At 49.6% G+C, this 20,997-nt stretch overlaps 1 protein-coding gene across 1 annotated transcript in view; it reads left to right on the forward strand.

Annotated features, from left to right (window-relative positions):
* The window catches only part of LOC121015902 (myosin-13), a 53,097-nt gene that overhangs the window by 20,604 nt on the left and 11,496 nt on the right, over nucleotides 1–20,997 (forward strand). Inside the window, exons 15-27 of the mRNA XM_040453191.1 lie at nucleotides 888–961; nucleotides 1,057–1,144; nucleotides 5,616–5,733; nucleotides 6,802–6,925; nucleotides 8,165–8,301; nucleotides 9,006–9,261; nucleotides 11,883–12,125; nucleotides 14,376–14,552; nucleotides 15,153–15,298; nucleotides 15,387–15,477; nucleotides 16,990–17,379; nucleotides 20,135–20,261; nucleotides 20,341–20,459. Of these exons, the coding sequence (XP_040309125.1) occupies nucleotides 888–961; nucleotides 1,057–1,144; nucleotides 5,616–5,733; nucleotides 6,802–6,925; nucleotides 8,165–8,301; nucleotides 9,006–9,261; nucleotides 11,883–12,125; nucleotides 14,376–14,552; nucleotides 15,153–15,298; nucleotides 15,387–15,477; nucleotides 16,990–17,379; nucleotides 20,135–20,261; nucleotides 20,341–20,459 (2,090 nt within the window). The remainder of the gene's footprint in view (nucleotides 1–887; nucleotides 962–1,056; nucleotides 1,145–5,615; nucleotides 5,734–6,801; nucleotides 6,926–8,164; nucleotides 8,302–9,005; nucleotides 9,262–11,882; nucleotides 12,126–14,375; nucleotides 14,553–15,152; nucleotides 15,299–15,386; nucleotides 15,478–16,989; nucleotides 17,380–20,134; nucleotides 20,262–20,340; nucleotides 20,460–20,997) is intronic.

The raw sequence follows: 20,997 nt of genomic DNA on the forward strand, positions 1-20,997 counted from the left end.
AGTTAAAAATGAAATTACCATATGATCCAGAAATCCCACTTCTGGGTCTGTATCTGAAAGAAACAGAATCACTGTCATAAAGACATATCTGCACCCCGTGTTCATTGCGACATTATTTACAAGAGCCAAGACATGGAAATCACCTAAGTGGCCATCAGTGGATGAATGGATAAAGAAAATCTGGTGTACTATTCAGCCATAAAAAAAAACAAAACCTTGGATTTGTGATTACACGGGTAGATCTTTTTTTCAATGTTTATTTATTTATTTTGAGAGACGGATAGAGAGAGAGAGGGAGAGAGAGAGCAAGAGAAAGAGTACAGGCAAGGGAGGGGCAGAGAGAGGGGGAGAGAAAGAATCCCAAGCAGGCTCCTAGCTGTCAGCACAGAGCCCGACGTGGGGCTCGAACTCACGAACCGCAAGTTCACGACCTGAGCTGAAGTCGGATGCTCAACTAACTGAGCCACCCAGGCATCCCTGTATTACATATTTAAAAGTTGCTAAGAGGGGCACCTGGGTGGCTCAGTTAGTTGAGCGTCTGACTTCAGCTCAGGTCATGAACTCTCGGTTCGTGAGTTCGAGCCCCACATCAGGCTCTGTGCTGACAGCTCAGAGCCTGGAGCCTGCTTTGGATTCTGTGTCTCCCTCGCTCTCTTCCCCTCCCCTGCTTGTTCTCTCTGTCTCTGTCTCTCTCTCTCTCTCTCTCTCAAAAACAAAGATTAAAAAAAATTAAAATATATATATATACATGTATCAAGTCATTATGTCCTACATCTGAAAGTCACACAATGTTACGTCACTTGTATGTCAATATAACTGGGGGCATGAGGAGAGGCCACCACTGTGTCCTCAGGGACGCATCTGACACACCTTCTGTGTCCATCCAGGAGATTCCGGGGGAAGCAAGAAGGGCGGGAAGAAGAAGGGGTCCTCCTTCCAGACTGTGTCCGCAGTGTTCAGGGTTTGTATTCTGGCAAGTTCCACATTCTGTTGTTTTTCTGCCCGGCGAAATGGCATTTACCAAGTTAAACGTGCTTGTTCTGATTTGTGTCCCAGGAAAATTTAAACAAACTGATGACAAATTTAAGGAGCACCCACCCTCACTTTGTGCGATGCCTGATTCCCAACGAGACCAAGACTCCTGGTGAGTAAGAACCCATCAGAACAGGACTCTGCATGCATGCCTGCATGCATGTGTGTGTGTGTTTGCCCAAAGAAAGCGTTATATAGCCTTAATTACTCCTCAATATCGTCTACGAAGCAAGATTGCCAGGTTTCGCAAATAAAAATACCAGCTGCCCTGTCAAGTTCGAATTTCACATAAACAATGAAAAACTTCTTTGTGTAAGGATGACCCACGCAATATTTGGGATATACACGTACTAAAAACTGGTTCGCTGTATCTGAAATTCAAATTCAACTTGGCGTCCTATATTGTACCTGGCAATCCCTCCTCCGAGGTCAGATCCAAAGTAGTGTATGTACATACGTATGAAGGCACATTGGATTCGTGACTTTCATTAAGGTTCTCCCAGGGCCCCGTGGCTCCCTTTCTCCCAAAGACAGTCACCGCGTCTGGGGTATTTTACAATTAAAACAGCAGCAGTAACACCTGTTTTCTGAGTCTATATGGGATGCAGCTACTCTTTCTATTGCTAACAACCGTCTGCATTTTACAGATGGGAAAACAGAACTGTAGATCTAGAAAACTGTGCAGTACAATAGACCTTTAACCATCACTCAGTCCCAGATCCACAAATATTCTTTTTTTTTTTTTACTAAATTTTTTTTTAACATTTATTTATTTTTGAGACAGAGAGAGAGCATGAACAGGGAGGGTCAGAGAAAGAGGGAGACACAGAATCCAAAACAGGCTCCAGGCTCTGAGCTGTCAGCACAGAGCCCGACGTGGGGCTTGAACCCACGGACCGCGAGATCATGACCTGAACCGAAGTCGGACGCCTGACCGACTGAGCCACCCAGGCGCCGCGATCCACAAATATTCTTAAGAGTATAGGTGTGGCTTAGGGTCATTTGTCACAGAGAGAACACACGGTCACACAGAGCTGTGGCTGGGAGGCAGCCGAGTTATCTGTCCCAAACATGAGTGAGTGTCCTGCCTTGGCAACGTGACAAGTGACCGGAGGTATCCGAAGGCTGGAGGAGAAAACCCGTTTCACCTGTCACCGCCCATGGGAACCTTAGCTGAGGACTTCTGCTTTCTGGGCTATAAAACGAGGATTAAAGTGGCATTTTATGCATGCGTTCACTTAGTTAGCTATTCATTTATTTAATGAGTGCTTGTAAACTTTGTAAATAGTGATTCGTTTAACCTGCCTTAGGGGCGCCTGGGTGGCTCAGTTGGTTAAGTGTCCAACTCTTGGTTTCGGCTCAGGTGATGATCTCACGGTTTGTGGGATTGAGCCCCACATCAGGCTGTGCACTGAAAGTAGGATTCTCTCTCTCTCCCTCTCTCTCTCTCTACCCCTCCCTTACTCACGTGCTCTCTCTCAAAATAAATAAATACAGTTTAAAAAAAATAACCTGGGGCACCTGGGTGGCTCAGTCAGTTAAGCATCTGACTTCGGCTCAGGTCATGATCTCACGATTAATGGGTTCCAGCCCTGCGTCGGGCTCTGTGCTGATTGCTCGGAGCTTGGATCCTGCTTCAGATTCTGGGTCTCCCTCGCTCACTCACACTCCCCCTCCCTCACTCACACTCTGTCTCTCTCTCAAAAATAAATAAACATAAAAAATTTTATTAAGAAAGATAATTAACTGCCTTAGAGGATTGCAGTGAGGATTTGATGTCAAGCATTTTAACTGAGGCCAAGCGCATCGCGAACACTCAGATGTCAGCTCTCAATTATAATAGCAACAGTTGTTATTCGTATTATGAGAAGAATTATAATAACATTATGTATGATAATAATCATGAGAGCAATAATAACATTGTGGGGAAATAATTTTACTATTCTATTAATAATTATTATATTGATTATTATATTAATGGTTACATTACAATTATATTATTATATTTATTATTATTGTTACTACTGAAAGCCAGACATTTTATTTTTTCACTTTTATATTTTCAGTGCTTACTTATTTATTTTGAGAGAGCATGGGTAGGGAGGGGCAGAGAGAGAGGGAGAGAGAGAATCCCAAGCAGGCTCCGCACTGTCAGCGTGGAACCCGACGTGGGGCTCCGTCCCACAAACCGTGAGACCACGACCTGAGCCAAAACCAAAAGTCAGACGCTTAGCCGCCTGAGCCACCCAGGTGCCCCAAGCCAGACATTTTAATTCTCCGAAGAAGCAAGTCTACTATGTGTGGTAGAATTCATCTTCCGTGAAAGTCTAAGTCAAAGGCAAAAATCAGCTGCCGCGCTGTTTGGGACCCATGTTGTCTGGGCACGCTGCACCCCTCCCAGTGTGCCCAGCACACAGCCCGTTTCTCCCCCAGTGTTGGAACGGAGCTGTCCCCCTGGGTAAGCGTCGAACAAAATTATTGGCTTATGTGTGGATGTTGTATCATAAAGAAAATTGAGTTCCGTTATTGGTGTTTTATGGGCGTGTTTGCACAAATCAAACACGTATGGCATGACTTACCCATAGGGCGCATGCCTGCAAATATCAAGTGACAGGGGGTTACATCCTGCTGGCTGCAGCCTGTGCCTCTAGGGGCCCCCAGGGTGTCTGGCGGTCCACTGGTTTACTTTTTCTCTTGGAAGGTAAATTGTGGGGAAATCTCCGTGTCTTCCTCTTCATTTGGCTTCTCCTTCACTCTGGCACCTGTTTTCTTTCCCATTTCTGAGAATAGACTAAGACAATACCATAGACATACATACTGATAGGTTAATAGACTATTAGACTAATAGAATAAGACATGTAATGGAATACATATTATATGTATGTACATATGTATAATATATGTATTGTATGTATGCATATATGTAATATATATACTACATAATGAATAGACCCTAGACATACAGGAGCCTGGGTGACGCTTTGGAAGGCGCCTAGTGGGGCCTCTTCATTTTCTCTGTGAGGGGGGTGCTCACGGGGAGGGGGGCAGTTAGTCATCCTTGGAACTGGCCAGCTCTGGGAAGGGCAGCCCCTCGGGGTCTGCAAGGCCCCAAGATGCCAAAGCCTCGTAAGACACAGGGTGTAAGAAACACGATTCACACGATTGCCCACAGAGCTGAGATGGCAGGGAAGGAGTGACGGAGGTGATGGATGAGGGGTAAAGAGCAAATTCTTTAGCAACGGTAACCCGAGAAAGATAAAGCAATAGCTCGGGGGACTTTTTAGAAGTCTTGCACGTGGGTCAGAGGGCAAAGAGGATTCTTTTTATGGGCTTTCCAGAGACCGTCTCCCCCTGGGTTGGGAGGGACACGGGAGGGCCCTGTGAGACGTCAACCCTCTTCTGAGCCTGCAGCAAAAGCAGGGGCCCCTGAGGAGGAGGGGTCCAGTCTCAGCTCTGCGACTACCCAGCAGGACCCTCACGTCTCCAGGAAGGGGGGGCACAGAAAGTCCAAGTTCACACAACTAGCAAACGGCACAGCCAGCATCTGAGCCCCTCAGAATCCTCATCCGGCAAATACTGGGAGCTGGACGAGGTGAGCCCTAAGCTTCGTTCACCCGAGAAGTCCTCTGAGTGTCTGATACAGTGCTCCTTGGTCTTAACCACTCCTTCCTCGAGAGAATCACTGTCCAGTAGAATCTTCGGGAATGACGGAAATGTTTACGTCTTGCTGTCCAGTATGGCGGCCACTGGGTACGAGACGTGAGGCGAGCACAACCGAGAAAATGAACTTGCCGTTTTATTGAATTTAAACAACCACACGCGGCCAGAAACTATTGTACCAGCCAGCACAGCTCTAGCAGAACCTTGAAAACTGCATAAATGAATAGTCCTCTCTCCACCCAGCAACCAGGAAAACGTGTGGGCCTTCTAGAAGTTTCCAGAAGTTTCATTAAAGACAGCTTTAGCCCTCCCCCAAACCTGCAACTTAGGGAACCCACAAGGAAAAGCCATTACACAGCCATGATACTGCTCCTAATCCCTCACCCAGCCCCAGTATAGAATTTTCCCAGTCCCCGTTTGGTGCCTGACCCAAGAGCACCCCCACTGGGGGACTTGTTCCTATGGCTCCTCTCCTCCCACCCAGCTTTGGTGGTCCCCCTTCTTCCCCAGAGCTCATGCTGCCCTCTCTTTCTCTGTCCCTCTAAAGGCACAGCCTTCAGAGCCTACATCCCTGTCCTTGAGTAGAGAAGGGCATCTCGAGTTCTCCAATGGGAAGTCCAAGGGGAACCCACACCCATTCTGCTCTCCCTTGGAGCCTAGTTACAGACTCAAGGCTAAAGATCAGTATGTCTTTTATCCCATAGTAATGGAACGCTCGAGTGTCCCTAGGAGGTTGGGACTATTTCTTCTGTGACGCTGTAGGTAGGCTCCAGCCATTCCCCACCCCTCCATCTTAGAGCTGGCACTGACTCTTTCCACTCAAGTCTGGGTGTGCTGGCATGTCTCACGGCAGCCAAACCATCAAAGACGATGGGAAAGTTGCTGACACCCCCCCCCCCCCCCCTGGGGCTTTCTCTCCCCAGGAGTCATGGACCACTACTTGGTCATGCATCAACTGCGCTGTAACGGGGTCCTTGAGGGCATCCGGATTTGCAGGAAAGGATTCCCCAGCCGGATCCTCTATGCTGACTTTAAACAGCGGTAGGTCACGTGACTTTGCCTCTGTCTCCTTTTGAGGGCACTGTGTGCGTTTCCCGAAGGGGCCCCTCCGGCTGGGTGTTGGGTGAGCTCACAGCCTCCCAGGGTCTCCGTGAGCTGGAGGATGATCTAAGCTCAAAGCAAGTGCAGGGCCAGCCCCAAGTGGTCGCAAGGTCCAAGCCCCAACCCTCCAGACCAGGGCTTCTCAACTTCTGCCCTGTTGGCATCCGGGGCTAGATAATCCTCCACTGTTGGGGCTGCTCTGTGTGTTGTAGGATTTTAGCGGCATCCCTGGTCTCTACCTACAATGTTGGTAGCAAAGCACATCCCACCCAAACTGGGACGATCAAAAACGTCTCCAGACATTCCCACATGTCCCCTGGGCATGGGTGGGGGCTTAGAGGGGGAATAAATCATCCCCATTTGAGCCCCACTGCTCCCGACCAGCACTCTCCTCCCAGCTGCCATCTGGGCCCACAAGTCCAGGCCTTGTCTGGAACAGAGGAAGGGAGGGGACGCTCCAGACGTAGGAGGCCCAGAGGTCTGCAAGTCGTAGTTGATGTCAAGGTTCTTTTATGTCAAATGAGAACCATTTCCTTTGAAAGCAAACAGCCCGGGGTCTTTCTCGGGGATTGAATCCATTCAGGAAATGTTGTCCCTCAACTGAAACTGCCATCCAGCCTATCACTGCCATGCTGTTGAGAGGGCCCAAGCAGGGAGTAGGCCTGACCTAGCTTCCAGTGCCGGAGTTGAGTGCCGGTGAGGGGTCTTTGCATGTGCTTCCTGTGTGCTTGGCCAACTGCTGGCAGAGTCTTGTCGCCTAAACCGCGGCGGCTCTCCGGAGTCTGTCTTTCCTCGGGGGAGGGCATGGCCTTCCTGACCCGGGTCTCACAGAATGACTGGCCCGGGCCCTGGCAGGGCTCTCAGGCCCCCGGGCCTGGACAGAGAGCAAAGTGCATGAAGGGAACACCTTCCCAGCTCTGTGCGGCCCGAGGCCCTTCTCCCCGGAGACACCCCCCCCCCCACACCCAGCTGCCGGGAGGTATCTCATCAGCCTGTCTCCCCCCTCAGCTACCGGATCCTCAATGCCAACGCCATCCCCGAAGGGCAGTTTATTGACAGCAAAAACGCTTCTGAGAAGCTGCTGAGCTCTATCGACGTGGACCGTGAGCAGTATAGGTTTGGCCACACCAAGGTGAGAGTATGTGAAGCGGGGACACTCCCAACCCGTGTAACCCACAGCCCCAGGCTGCTCAGGGGAAAGGGCTCTGACCCGTCCGGTCAGCCTGGAAACCCCTTTGCACAGGAGCCCAAGCAGAGGCAGCCTGGGTCCAGGTGTCGAGAGTTCTGTCTCTGTGTTTGTTTCTAAGTGGCCAGCAGCTTAATTTGGAAGCCAGGGCCTCCTCAGCAATGGAGGAAAGCGATAGAAAGTTCTAGTGTCCTGAGAGAGCAGAGAAAAGCACTTTTTTTTTTAATGTTTATTTATTTTTGAGACACAGGGAGAAAGACTGAGTGCGAGCAGGGGAGGGGCAGAGAGAGAGAGAGGGAGACACGGAATCCGAAGCAGGCTCCAGGCTCCGAGCTGTCAGCACAGAGCCCGACACGGGACTCGAACACATGAACCGTGAGATCAGGACCTGAGCCAAGGTCGGACACTCAACCACCTGAGCCACCCAGGTGTCCCAAGAAAAGGCACTCTTAAATGGGACAAGAGAGTCAAGGAGAGAGGAAAACACAGCAAGGATTCCAGGAACAGTGACAGTTTGGAGGGAATGATTACAACAGATAAAAATGGCTGCCATCTAGTGATCACATGTGGAGCCAGCCCTGTGACCCCCCCTCTGTGCACCTTGCACTGAGTCCTCCCAGTATCCCGAAGGTGATAAGGATGGTTCTGACCTCGTGGGGTTACAGGTCGGGCCAGGGGGCAAAACATTTGCTCGAGGTCCCAGGGACACTGAGGCACCAAGGCCAGCTTCAAATACTGGCCTGACTCCAGAACTCTCCCTCCTGGAAAGGGCCAAGCCGGGCCTGCTGGCCTCCAAGGGTTCCCTGCTTCCTTGGAACACTGGTGTGGGCCGTGGGTGCATGGGCTCAGGGTGGGACTAGTCTCAGACAGACAGGAGAATGGGGAGGCAGAACTGTCTGTGGATTTCTCCTAATCGGGGCACAGTTGAGTTCTGAGGTTACTTCTGGACTCATCCTCGCCTCCGATACGTAAGGTCTGTCCCAGTCGGTCCTTGTGCGTTGGTGGGGCCTGGAATGTACTTTGGAACAGGGCACGGGAGGGTCCACTGTGGAGCCCAGATGGCTGCCAGTCCCAAGCCAGGGTGCTGAAGGCCGGGGGCTGGTTTGGACACAAACAGGCTCCTGGGAGGGCCCAGGTTCCACACGTGCTGAGAACAAAGCCAGGCTCATGTCTCCCCTGGTTCAGGTGTTTTTCAAAGCCGGACTTCTTGGACTCCTGGAGGAGATGAGGGACGAGAAGCTGGCGACCCTAATGACACACACGCAGGCCATCTGCCGGGGGTACCTGATGCGGGTGGAGTTCAAGAAGATGATGGAGAGGAGGTGATGTGGACCCTCGTCCCAGCTCACACCGCCCTCCCTACCTAGCAGCTGACTGCTGCTTCCTGGTTTTAGTCTTGGGGCACTAACGTCCTCGTTCATTCACTTAACCGACACCTGCTGAGCGGCCATTCTGTGCTGGGGACCCCGCGTGGTGCTGGGGATGCAGAAAGGAGTCCTTCCCTCCAGGAGCTCAGAGACAGGCCGGAAGCAGACACTTGCATGTTTGACTGTAACGCCCGTGACAAGTGCAATGTCAGAGTCACGTTCAGGGCAATGGGGGGGGTGGTGAGGAAAGCCCTCCACATGGCTGGGAGTTGGGGCTGGCTGAAGAAAGAACTTTCCGAAGCAAGCTTTGCATGGCCTGAGAAAGGAGGGCTTGGAGGCCACCATGGTGGGAGCGAGGAGGGAGTGGCGCTCAACGTGGGCTCCCCTGCACCGAGTTAATGAGGCAAGGCTGGGTCATCGGGCTGGGGAGCCATGGAAGGCACAGATGGCCCGTGTCCTCCCTCAGCTCCCAACCTCAACGAGTGCTGTTTCCTCTGAACCCTCAGAGAGCACTGCAGGGTTCACAGGAGCTGCACGGCTCAGCCGTCCCTGCTTCCCACGTAGCGGGGAAGGGTGAAGGGTCTGGGCCCACGGGGCAGGTGGGGGTGGACACAAGTCCTTGCTGTGGTTCAGTAACCCCAGTCCTACTGGGCGAACAGGGAGTCCATCTTCTGCATCCAGTACAACATCCGCGCCTTCATGAACGTCAAGCACTGGCCCTGGATGAACCTGTTCTTCAAGATCAAGCCCCTCCTCAAGAGCGCGGAGGCCGAGAAGGAGATGGCCACCATGAAGGAGGACTTCGAGAGGGCCAAGGAAGAGCTGGCCAGATCCGAGGCTCGCCGGAAGGAGCTGGAGGAGAAGATGGTGAGCCTGCTGCAGGAAAAAAATGACCTCCAGCTACAGGTCCAGTCTGTAAGTACCTTCCTGAGGAGGCTAGAAAAGGAGGAACAAAAGGGAGGCCCAGCAGGTGCATCGATTCAAGGGGCAGTGGTGCCACCTAGTGGGACTACAGAGTATTGCAGCCAGTTGGAGGCAGGGATGAGGGGGCTTGGTTTAGCCCAAGCACAGGTGCTTGCTGGGGGCAAGTCTACAAAGTGAATTTCTGCTCGCCCTCATTTGTCTCTGTCTTCCAGAAGGGAATGTCATCATAATTAAAAACTGTCCAGAATGCACCGGAAAATCATATAACTAAAAATAAAAGTAAATCACTAAAATAATTCAAAGGAGAAAGAGTAATCTTACATATATGGTTTTGATAATAGGATTCTACTAAAAAAAAGCTTTGAAGGTATGCATTTTTTAAGATTATTTATCTTGAGGGGCGCCTGGGTGGCGCAGTCGGTTAAGCGTCCGACTTCAGCCAGGTCACGATCTCGCGGTCCGGGAGTTCGAGCCCCGCGTCGGGCTCTGGGCTGATGGCTCGGAGCCTGGAGCCTGTTTCTGATTCTGTGTCTCCCTCTCTCTCTGCCCCTCCCCCTTCATGCTCTGTCTCTCTCTGTCCCAAAAATAAATAAACGTTGAAAAAAAAAATTAAAAAAAAAAAAGATTATTTATCTTGAGAGAGAGAGAGAGTGTGTGTGTGTGCGCGCACGCAAGCGGGAGAAGGGCAGAGAGAAAGGGAGAGACAATCCCAAGCAGGCTCCACACTGTCAGCACAGAGCCCAACATGGGGTTAAATCTCACAAACAGTGAAATCATGACCTGAGCCGAAGGTGGACGCTCAACAAACTGAACCACCCAGCCGCCCTGATAAGCATTTTTATTATTTAAAAAATTTTTTTTCTAATGTTTATTTTTGAGAAAGAGAGAGGCAGAGCCTGACCGGGGGAGGGGCAGAGGGAGAGAGGGAGACACAGAATCGGAAACAGGCTCCAGGCTCTGAGCCATCAGCCCAGAGCCTGACGCGGGGCTCGAACTCACGGACCGCGAGATCGCGACCTGGCTGAAGTCGGACGCTTAACCGACTGCGCCACCCAGGCGCCCCATCATTTGCCCTTTTGAATGAACTCCTAAATGCCTGGCACTTGCAAAGCATTTTCTCCTCCGTTGTTCACTTTCCAGTCAGTACAGGTGGTTATTAAGAGCATTTTCCCAAGCCGAGTGGGCAAGAGGACTAATTTTGGAACCAGAGAGCTAGATTTATATCCCTGGCCCTCCACTTGATGGCTGTGCTGCCTCGGGCAAGTTTCTTAGCCTCTTCGTACCTCGGTTTCCTCATCTGTAAAATGGCCACAGTAATAGCACCCATGTCCTAGGGTTATGGGGAGGATCAGATGAGTCCCTGCATGCAAAATGCCTAGCACATAGTACATGTTCAGTTAACACACACACGTATTCTTATCCATAACCTTGGGATGTGTGTCCAGTTTTTACAACTCTTACATAAAAAGAAGTAGCCCAAGGGGTGCCTGGGTGGCGCAGTCGGTTAAGCATCCGACTTCAGCCAGGTCATGATCTCGCGGTACGTGAGTTTGAGCCCCGTGTCGGGCTCTGGGCTGACGGCTCAGAGCCTGGAGCCTGTTTCCGGTTCTGTGTCTCCCTCTCTCTCTGCCCCTCGCCCGTTCATGCTCTGTCTCTCTCTGTCCCAAAAATAAATAAACGTTGAAAAAAAAATTAAAAAAAAAAAAAAAAGAAGTAGCCCAATTAAGTTTAAGAATATAATTAGCTAATCTTTGTCTGTCCAAGAGACTCATTACAGAGCCTTCTGGGATACATTTGTATGTTATCACTTCGTTCCTGTCTGTTTTGAATTTTCTGCCCTGTGGCTCCAGGAGGCAGGGCTAACTAGGCATCGACAGGACTTTTCCATTGAAAGTGAAAAGGTAGTAATGTTTCAAAAATGCCACTTAGCTGGTGGTAGCATCGAGTAGATGAGTCGTTTTTCACCCCCTAGTAGATGGAAGCATGAAATGGCCAGTGCCCAAATCTGACAAACTTGCAGAAGCTTTATGAACTTCATGCACTCCTTTGTTTGCAATTATTTTAGGTGTTTTCTAGTAAGTGGATGTCCCTGGTGGTTTTTTTAAAAAGGTGTATACAAGGGCGCCTGAGTGGCTCAGTTGGTTTAAGCATCTGACTTCGGCTCAGGTCATGATCTCGCGGCCCGTGAGTTTGAGCCCCGCGTCGGGCTCTGTGCCGACAGCTCAGAGCCTGGAGCCTGCTTTACATTCTGTGTCTCCCTCTCTCTCTCTGCCCCTCCCCTGCTCACGCTCTGTCTCTCTCTCTCAAAGATAAATAAAGATTTTTAAAAAGGTGTATACAAATGGTATATAAGTGGTGTGTGTGCATCTGTGCCAATGAGTGTGTGTGCACGTGTGCGTGTGTGCACATGAATGTGTGCGTGTGTGTTTGCATTTAGACATGTGAGTGTGTGTGTGTGTGTGTGTGCACGCGAGTGTGTGTGCAGGTGCATGTTTGTGTGTGTGACCTACTCCTTGGCTTAGGTCTAGATAGTGGGCTTTTGGAGGGCAGAGCCCTTCCCTTGTAAGGTTTGCCGAGAGTCTGACCACAACACAATGACCTGGCTCTTTCAGGAAACAGAAAATCTGATGGACGCCGAGGAGCGGTGTGAGGGACTCATCAAAAGCAAGATTCAACTGGAAGCCAAAGTCAAGGAGCTGAGCGAGAGGCTGGAAGAGGAAGAAGAGATGAATTCGGAGCTGGTGGCCAAGAAGAGAAACCTGGAAGATAAATGCTCATCCCTCAAGAGAGACATCGACGATCTGGAGCTGACCCTGACAAAAGTGGAAAAGGAGAAACATGCCACTGAGAACAAGGTGGGCAACCCCAGGGGTCCCCAGAGTGTCTGGAGCTCCCTCTCTGTGAGGAGGAGACATTGCCTGAGGTCAGGGGTAGGAACGGACGGACAGTTAGTGAGGTCCCACCCAGTCCTCTCCTCTGCCTCATTCTGGAGCCTGGAGACTCTGCTCAACCCTCCTCCTGCCTGGCCGGCTGCACCCCAAACTTCCAGCCCCAACCCATCCTGCACAAAGGAAGTGATCCTGGAGAAGAAGGATGGCGTCTTATTCATCATCACTTACATTTGTCCCAGGAAGAGCAAACCCAAGTGCCTCCAGGGGCCAGGCAGACGATGAGGCAGGCAGGTGGGGACAGGGGCAGAAAGCTGGATCACACCAAGCGCTCGCAGGGACGTGGGGGCACAGGGACTCTTGTGTGTTACTGGCAGAGTACAGACTGATGCAGCTTTCAGGAAAGCATCTGGAAATACTTGGTCACATTAAGAATCCACATATCCTTTGAGCCAATGATTCTGCTCTTGAGTGTCTAGACCAGGGAATTCTCCCACCAGCCCAAAAGGGGAGACATTCAGTAGCATCGCTTGTGGTAGGGGAGAGCCAGAGGCAGTATCAGGGTCCACACTGGGGAGCGGACATTTGAGGAGTAGAAGATGCCCATCAGGGAGTTCTACAAAGCCAGCAGGAACACCAGGCTTGTACACACAGGGCACCAAGATGGATACGAAAGACCTAACGCTGAAAATAGGAAAATGAAAGGTACAATACGATACCATTCACGTGAACTAAAAATCACATGTACGCACAAGAATACACATTTTACAGAAACAAGGGAAAAATGCAACACCTGATTCACATCGTAATGGTTGCCAATGAGATAGAGCAAGGGATAGGGTTTCCCTGGTGTGAGACGACCCAGAGTCAGTGTTGGTTAGACAACCAGGAGTCGGGAAAAGGGACAATCAGGAGGGGTGGAGATTGTGGCAAACAGAAGGGCATTTGCCCTGTCCAAGACGGCAGCCATGACTTGGCTCTAGCCAACTGCCTCCCGGTGGGAATGGGAATCCATTGTCGCCAAAGCCTCTGATTTTCCATGAGAAGCCAGGAGTCCAGATCTTATGTGAAATTGCTTTTCCTTTTTCCACCCTGGTAACTTAACTCAAAAGTTGTAAACTGTTACATGGACTAAAGAAAACATGTCTTCGGCCAGATTCAGCCCACAAGTCAGGTGCTTAACAACCTCTGATCTGGAAGGGTGTCGTACGTGGAACAAAGTTTAATTTAAATGCCTTGCAACTTCAGGGACGCCTGGGTGGCTCAGTCGGGTTAAGCATCTGACATCGGCTCAGGTCATGATCTCACGGTTCGTGGGTTCGAGCCCTGCATCGGGCTCTGTGCTGATGGCTCAGAGCCCGGAGCCCGCTTCGGATTCTGTGTCTCCTTCTCTCTCTGCCCCTCCCCCATTCATGCTCTGTCTCTGTCTCAAAAATAAATAAACATTAAAAAAATAAAATAGGGGCGCCTGGGTGGCGCAGTCGGTTGAGCGTCCGACTTCAGCCAGGTCACCATCTCGCGGTCCGTGAGTTCGAGCCCCGCGTCAGGCTCTGGGCTGATGGTTCGGAGCCTGGAGCCTGTTTCCGATTCTGTGTCTCCCTCTCTCTCTGCCCCTCCCCCGTTCATGCTCTGTCTCTCTCTGTCCCAAAAATAAATAAACGTTGAAAAAAAATTAAAAAAAAATAAAAATAAAATAATAAAATAATCAATCAATCAATAAATAAATAAATAAATAAATGCCTTGCAACTTCACATTTGGTTCCCCGCCTTCTGCTTCTTGACAGCACAAGACTCCCATTCTGGATGCTCTTGCATAGCACTGCATCTCTTTCCTTATGCTTCCTACCTTATTCTAACCCCCAAATTCTCATTGATATATTATGATAAATACAGATTGATCGGTTGTCCTTCAGAGGCACCCTATCTGCATCTATCAATATGCTGCCCTGTGAGATCCCTAACCCTCTCTGAAGGAATGTTCCTAACGGGAGGATTTGAGGCTCTCTGTGCAGGCCAGTCAGGAAGATTAAGAATTCATAGACTGCCAGTTTCAGGATGATACACCCAACGACACACTAAGCACCTGCCAGGGAGGTAAAGAGGCAGTGGCAAAAAAAAAAAAAAAAAGAGAAAGTAAAGAAAATGAACAATCTAGGTTCTGCTGGAAGCCCCTGACTTCATTGTTTGCACGATTCGATTGTGTTGATACTCTTCCAGGTAAAGAATCTTTCTGAGGAAATTACAGCACTAGAGGAAAACATTTCCAAATTGACCAAAGAGAAGAAGTCTCTGCAGGAGGCCCATCAGCAAACATTGGATGATCTCCAGGTTGAGGAGGATAAAGTCAACGGTCTAATCAAAATAAATGTCAAGCTGGAACAGCAAACGGATGATGTAAGGAGATTTTACCACTGCGTTCTAAGAGCTATTGCTTGCAGAAGCACGGGCAAGAGGGGGATGGGGGTGGGGGTGGGGTGGGGTCCAGCTTCTGATTCTGAATCAGAATCCCTGAGTCTGGACCTCAGCCCCCTCCACAGGAGCCTGGAATGTTGAGTGAGACCCTTAAACTCTTCAGCCTCCGTTTCCACCTGTTGAAATGGATCCACCTCGGAGGATTTCCGTGGAAAAAGCTCAGGAGGTGGAGAGCGTTCAGTAACCATGACAATGACCATTGTTCCCCATCGTGTTAACATTTTTTTGTTCTCGGTGCAAGAACCATGTCTGAGGTTTTTCAGGTTTCACTCACGGTTGTGGCTTGAACTTGTCTGGATGGCATCAGTTTTTCTGTTCCTCACACGCCCTCGTGCACCCACACACGGGCACACTCACTAATTTGCACTCATCACCCCCCCCACCACCACCATGCATGTGAGCGAGGGAGGAGTGACGGTGTTCAATCTAGGTCCTCAGAAGCCGTGGGCGGCCACACTGGCTCAAGGGGCGAGCTCATGTTCTCCCCGGGGGGTCTCAACCTTTGCACCCACGTCTCCCCAGCTTGAGGGCTCCTTGGAGCAGGAGAAGAAGCTCCGGGCGGACCTGGAGAGAATGAAGAGGAAGCTGGAAGGAGACCTGAAAATGTCCCAGGAATCCATCATGGATCTGGAAAATGATAAGCAGCAACTAGAGGAGAAATTGAAAAAGTAGGTATTTCATGTTTGACCTCTGTGTTTGAGCCTGAAAGCCAGCCGACCCCCTTTAAAAGGCTTGTATTTCGTGTTATATTTGCAGGAAGGAGTTTGACATCAGTCAGTTACAAACCAAAATTGAGGACGAACAAGCACACAGTTTGCAATTACAAAAGAAGATCAAAGAACTACAGGTGGAAACATCAAAACCTTCCCCACCCTGAAAACCCTTTGCAAGCGTCCCTCCTGCCCTTCTCCCTTTGTTTCTTTGTTTCTTTGTTTCTTTAGCTGCTGTTTTTCCTCCTGTCCTCAGAGCCAGAATGTCCTGTCCTTCCCTTTATGTCTCTGAAATTAACACCTTAATTTTCTCAGTAGCACATAGGCAATCTCCTTGAGAATATTACAGTGTTGCCTAAATGGGATTGGTAAGGGTGCTTTGATCACCACCAGTGAGCTGGGTGCTCTCCACATCTTCTCAGAAGTCACTCCTGGGGCACCTGGGTGGCTCAGGCAGTTGAGCGTCTGACTCTCGATTTCAGCTCAGGTCGTGATGTCACGGCTTCATGAGTTTGAGCCCCGCATTGGGCTCTGCACTGACAACATGGAGTCTGTTTGGGATTCTCTCTTTCCCCCTCTCCCTGTCCCTCCCCAACATGTTGTCTCTGCCTCTCCCAAAATAAATAAATGAGCTTAAAAAAAAAAAAAAAAGAAGTCACTCCCACTCTCAGTGGGATGTGTATCCTCCGGGGTCTTTTGCTGTGGATTTATGTACATTGATCTAGGCATTGTGAGTTCAAACCCCACGTTGGGCATAGAGATTACATAAAAATAAAATCTTTTTTTAAGAAAAGACCCAAAGAAACTAATAGGATATATTAATGCGTACATATGTATATGCACATATACATTAAACTATAAAGGAACAAGAACATTGAACTATATATATTTACATATATATTTATGCGTGTAAATTTTTCATTAAATATATGGATATTTTATATCTCTTAGTTTAAATATGATACCACAGAGGCTTTGGTTCTGCAACTTGCTCCTTTCTTTCTTTCTTTTTTTTAATTTTTTAAATCTTTATTTATTTTTGAGAAAGAGGGAAAGAGAGAGTGAGAGCAGGGAAGGGACAGAGAGAGGCACACACACACAGAATCCGAAGCAGGCTCCAGGCTCTGAGCCGTCAGCACAGAGCCCTATGCGGGACTCGAACCCACGAACCGTGAGATCATGACCTGAGCTGAAGTTGGATGCTTAACCAACTGAGCCACCCAGGCGTCCCACAACTTGCCCCTGCAGACCTGTCTGTGATAGACATGGGTCCAGTCTAACCCTTCACGAACTCCTGGAACACGGCCCCATCATGGTGGATTTGACAAGTCCCATATTTTTTTTTAATTTCTTTTAATGTTTTATTTATTTTCGAGACAGAGAGAGACAGAGCATGAGCAGGGGAGGGACAGAGAGAGAGGGAGACACAGAATCCGAAGCGGGCTCCAGGCTCTGAGCTGACAGCACAAAGCCCGACAAGTCCCATATTGAAGGACATTTAGACTGTTTCCAAGTTTGTTCCTCACTAATTTAATGTTCTAGCATATCCTTTTCTTTGTGATGCCTACCCTCAGTCCCTCACCACCCTGCCCCTTCCAAAGAGGGCTACTCCCCCCTCCCCAATATGCCTGATGCAGTGACTCTCTCAGGCCCGCACAGAAGAGCTGGAGGAGGAAATCGAGGCAGAGCGGGCCTCCCGGGCCAAAGCAGAGAAGCAGCGCTCCGACCTCTCCCGCGAACTGGAGGAGATCAGCGAGCGGCTGGAAGAAGCCGGCGGGGCCACTTCTGCCCAGATCGAGATGAACAAGAAGCGGGAGGCCGAGTTCCAGAAGATGCGCAGGGACCTGGAGGAGGCCACCCTGCAGCACGAAGCCACGGCGGCCACCCTGAGGAAGAAGCACGCGGACAGCGTGGCCGAGCTGGGGGAGCAGATAGACAACCTACAGAGGGTCAAGCAGAAGCTGGAGAAGGAGAAGAGCGAGTTGAAGATGGAGATCGACGACCTGGCCAGTAACATGGAGACCGTCTCCAAGGCCAAGGTACCTGACTCCCTGCTCGTAGCAATTGTGAGGCAGTCACATCCACCTGCCCAGGGGGCAGATGTAATTTGATGCCTGCCAATTCACTTCCCCTTCTAAACCGATTCTCCCCCAATTCTTCCTGCTCCCAACACCTGAAATCCATTCCGGTCATTCAAGCTTGACCCAATGATCTCCTTGCGATGCAAGGTCTCATCATCCTTCCCAGAGTCTCAGAAAGCTTTCAGAACCTTCCAACCCATCTGGCATTTTCTACAGCTAAATCGATTGATGGGTTGTACCAAAGGGCCTTGCTGGGCATGGTTTTCTACATGCCACTTCCTCCCTAGCCACCGTGTTAATCCTGGGTGGCATTACCCATGTGAAGTTATGCGTGAGAACAGGGGCGGATCCGAGTTTTGTGCCGCTCGAAGTAAAACTCAGGAGGGGAGGGGCTCTTTAAGAAAATGTACTCAAAATTAGGGGCACCCGGGCGGCTCAGTCACTTGAGCGTCCGACTTCAGCTCAGGTCATGATCTCGCAGTTTTTGAGTTCGAGCCCCGCGTCGGGCTCTGTGCTGACAGCTCAGAACCTGGAGCCTGCTTCGGATTCTGTGTCTCCCTCTCTCGCTGCCCCTCCCCCTCTCACACTCTGTCTCTTGCTCAAAAATAAATTTTAAAAAAATTAAAAACGAAAAATAAAATGTACCCAACATTATAAATACAAAGTTAAGCACAAAAGTAAATATTCATTTAGAGTGAGAAAAACAAATCAGGTCCCCGTCTTCTGACACCTCTTCGGGCCATTTGCCAGAAATGCCTCCCTAGAAATATATTCTTCTGCTTGCATGCAGCTTCCTTCCCCACCTGGAACCTTTTATAGCCACCTGCATGATCTAGGGCCCCTGGAAGTGAGGGTTGTGAAGCTCAAACCTCAGCAGATTCATGGTAAAGCCGCTCCTGTGTGACTTCAAGGCAAACCTTCCTCACGGAGTGACTATGTGCTTCTAGATTCGTGGTGCCTCTTGCTGTCCTTGTTTAGGATCTGGATTCACAGCCGGGGCTTCGTCTTGATTGCTTCCTCACTGCCTGACTGCCACTCCTTTTTCTCTCTTGCTTGCCTCCCCGGTTTTCTGCCCTTCTTGGCTTTGTCCTCCCTCTCAGAAGTTATGTATTCTCTGTCTCCATCTCTGTCCCTCTCCCCCGTAACACACAGGCCAGGTCTCAGGGTTGCCTGGGTTAGGAGTGAGGATGGCAGCACCCACACGCAGCACCGCCTTGTCACCTCCCTTTCTCTGTCATGCTTCCCGCTCTCGGTTCTCAATTTTAAAATCCAGTGGAGGGGCGCCTGGGTGGCGCAGTCGGTTAAGCGTCCAACTTCAGCTCAGGTCACGATCTCACGGTCCGTGAGTTCGAGCCCCGCGTCGGGCTCTGGGCTGATGATGGCCCAGAGCCTGGAGCCTGGAGCCTGCTTCCGATTCTGTGTCTCCCTCTCTCTCTGACCCTCCCCCCGTTCATGCTCTGTCTCTCTCTGCCTCAAAAATAAATAAACGTTAAAAAAAATTTTTTTTTTTAATCCAGTGGAGGAAGTCTTTTATATTGCTTTATTTTTTTAAGTTGTTGTATCCTTTGATTTTGTTTCTCCTTGTGAGTCTGCTGTCTCTTTTTCAACTACCCCAGATAAAATTATTTTATGTTCATATGTCATTTTCTCAAAGATATCCTAAGCACTTTGAGAACTTCCTTAGAATCTAATATCTCTGCCTCTTCTTTTTTTTTAAATGTTTGTTTGTTTTTGAGAGAGAAAGAGAGAGCACAAGCAGGGGAGGAGCAGAGAGACAGAGGGAGACACAGAATCCAAAGCAGGCTCCTGGCTCTGAGCTATCAGCACAGAGCCAGAATCAGGGCTTGAACTCATGAACCATGAGATCATGACCTGAGTGGAAGTTGGACACTCAACTGACTGAGCCACCCAGGTGCCCCTACCCCTGACTCTTCTGCTGCCGTCTTATACTTCACAGTCTAAGGGAAAATATGCACTCAATACATTTATCTTGTGTTACATGAGGCGGGAGGAAGAAGTCGATAATATATGCAAGGTTTTGAAACAAATTTCACAAAAATACAGGCCAACTAGAGGCTACAGGAGTGACTCCCTTCCTGCTATCTCTACCATACAGAACCTTTTGTATAATCGAGTGAAATGTTCGACACTGTCACCTGAATATACTGCTTGCAAACAAATCAGAAGGTAATATTATTCCAATGGCAATCGAATTACTTACATTGCAAGAAGATTCTGGGGTTCCTTTGAATAGCATCTCCTCAAAGGTGTCTTTTATAAACCAATCAATACTTAGCTACCAAAACCCTGTTGCTCCAACTTATTGGGGCGAAGCAGTATTCACAGACAGAAAAAAATAAAGCAAATCTGAAGTGATTGTAATTTTTTAAACTGACATTCAGGGAGCCTTGGTAGCTCAGTCGGTTAGGCATCTGTTGATTTCGGCTCAGGTCATGATCTCGGGGTTCATGAGTTCGAGCCCCATGTCGGGCTCTGTGCTGACAGCCCAGAGCCTGGAACCCACTTCAGATTCTGTGTGTCCCTCTCTCTCTGCCCCTCCCCTGCTCACACTCTCACTTTCTCTCCCAAAAATAAACATAAGCAAATTTGTTTTATTTTACCTGACAAGAAGCCTAAGCCACCATACTTCCCAGTTCAGTCCTGGACACCGGAAACCCATTTTTCCCATTCGTGTTGACTTCTTTCTTAAAAGAATAACATGGAGAGAATGTGCCGGACCATGGAAGACCAGTTTAATGAGATCAAGGCCAAGGATGACCAACAGACACAGCTGATCCATGATCTGAACATGCAGAAGGCAAGACTGCAGACCCAAAATGGTAAGGATGGGCAGGGCCCTGGGGTGCAGCCAGGCCACAGGAGAGGACGGTGTGCAACACTCATGCATCTGTTCGGTAGGGGAGCTGAGCCATCAAGTGGAAGAGAAGGAGTCTCTGATTTCACAGCTAACCAAAGGCAAGCAGGCCCTCACCCAGCAGCTGGAGGAGCTTAAGAGGCAACTGGAAGAAGAAACCAAGGTAAGAATGCCTCTTTCTGGAACAGTCAGAACCTGAGAAGCCACAAAAAATGGTTGGAGGCAGTGTGACCGCAGGAGGTAGAAAGCTTCTCCTCTGCTGCATAGGAACCTACAGGAACCTGTTCTCTGAGATTACAGGACTTTGACCTTGGATCTCCTTCCTCAGAGCCAGGGTGCCCCATCCTCTGGGTTCCTCTGCTCCCCACGAGGTGGTCTGATAAACATGCCTCTCCAGCCAGGGCATCCCCGGCCCCATTCACTGCACCAGCTTGACTTCCTCTACCTCTCTCTGTGTATCCTTTCCCCCTGCTCAGCCATTTATCCTGACCACCCGAAACGCCCTCCTCTTTCTTCCACATCACTCATGTATCACCTGCTACAACACCCGCTCTTAAGCTCTCCTCCTCCAAAAACACCGCATGGCTTTAGGGACACATTTGGGACACGTACATAAATATGCACATCATCATCATGTTCTTGACTTCGATATCGAGATATTTATGTCCATCATGCCCATTCCCTCCCCCGCACTGATCTAT

This window comes from Herpailurus yagouaroundi, unplaced genomic scaffold (genome assembly GCF_014898765.1).
Source record: "Herpailurus yagouaroundi ecotype Mexico unplaced genomic scaffold, PumYag 208, whole genome shotgun sequence".
In the NCBI taxonomy this organism is placed as follows: Eukaryota; Metazoa; Chordata; class Mammalia; order Carnivora; family Felidae; genus Herpailurus; species Herpailurus yagouaroundi.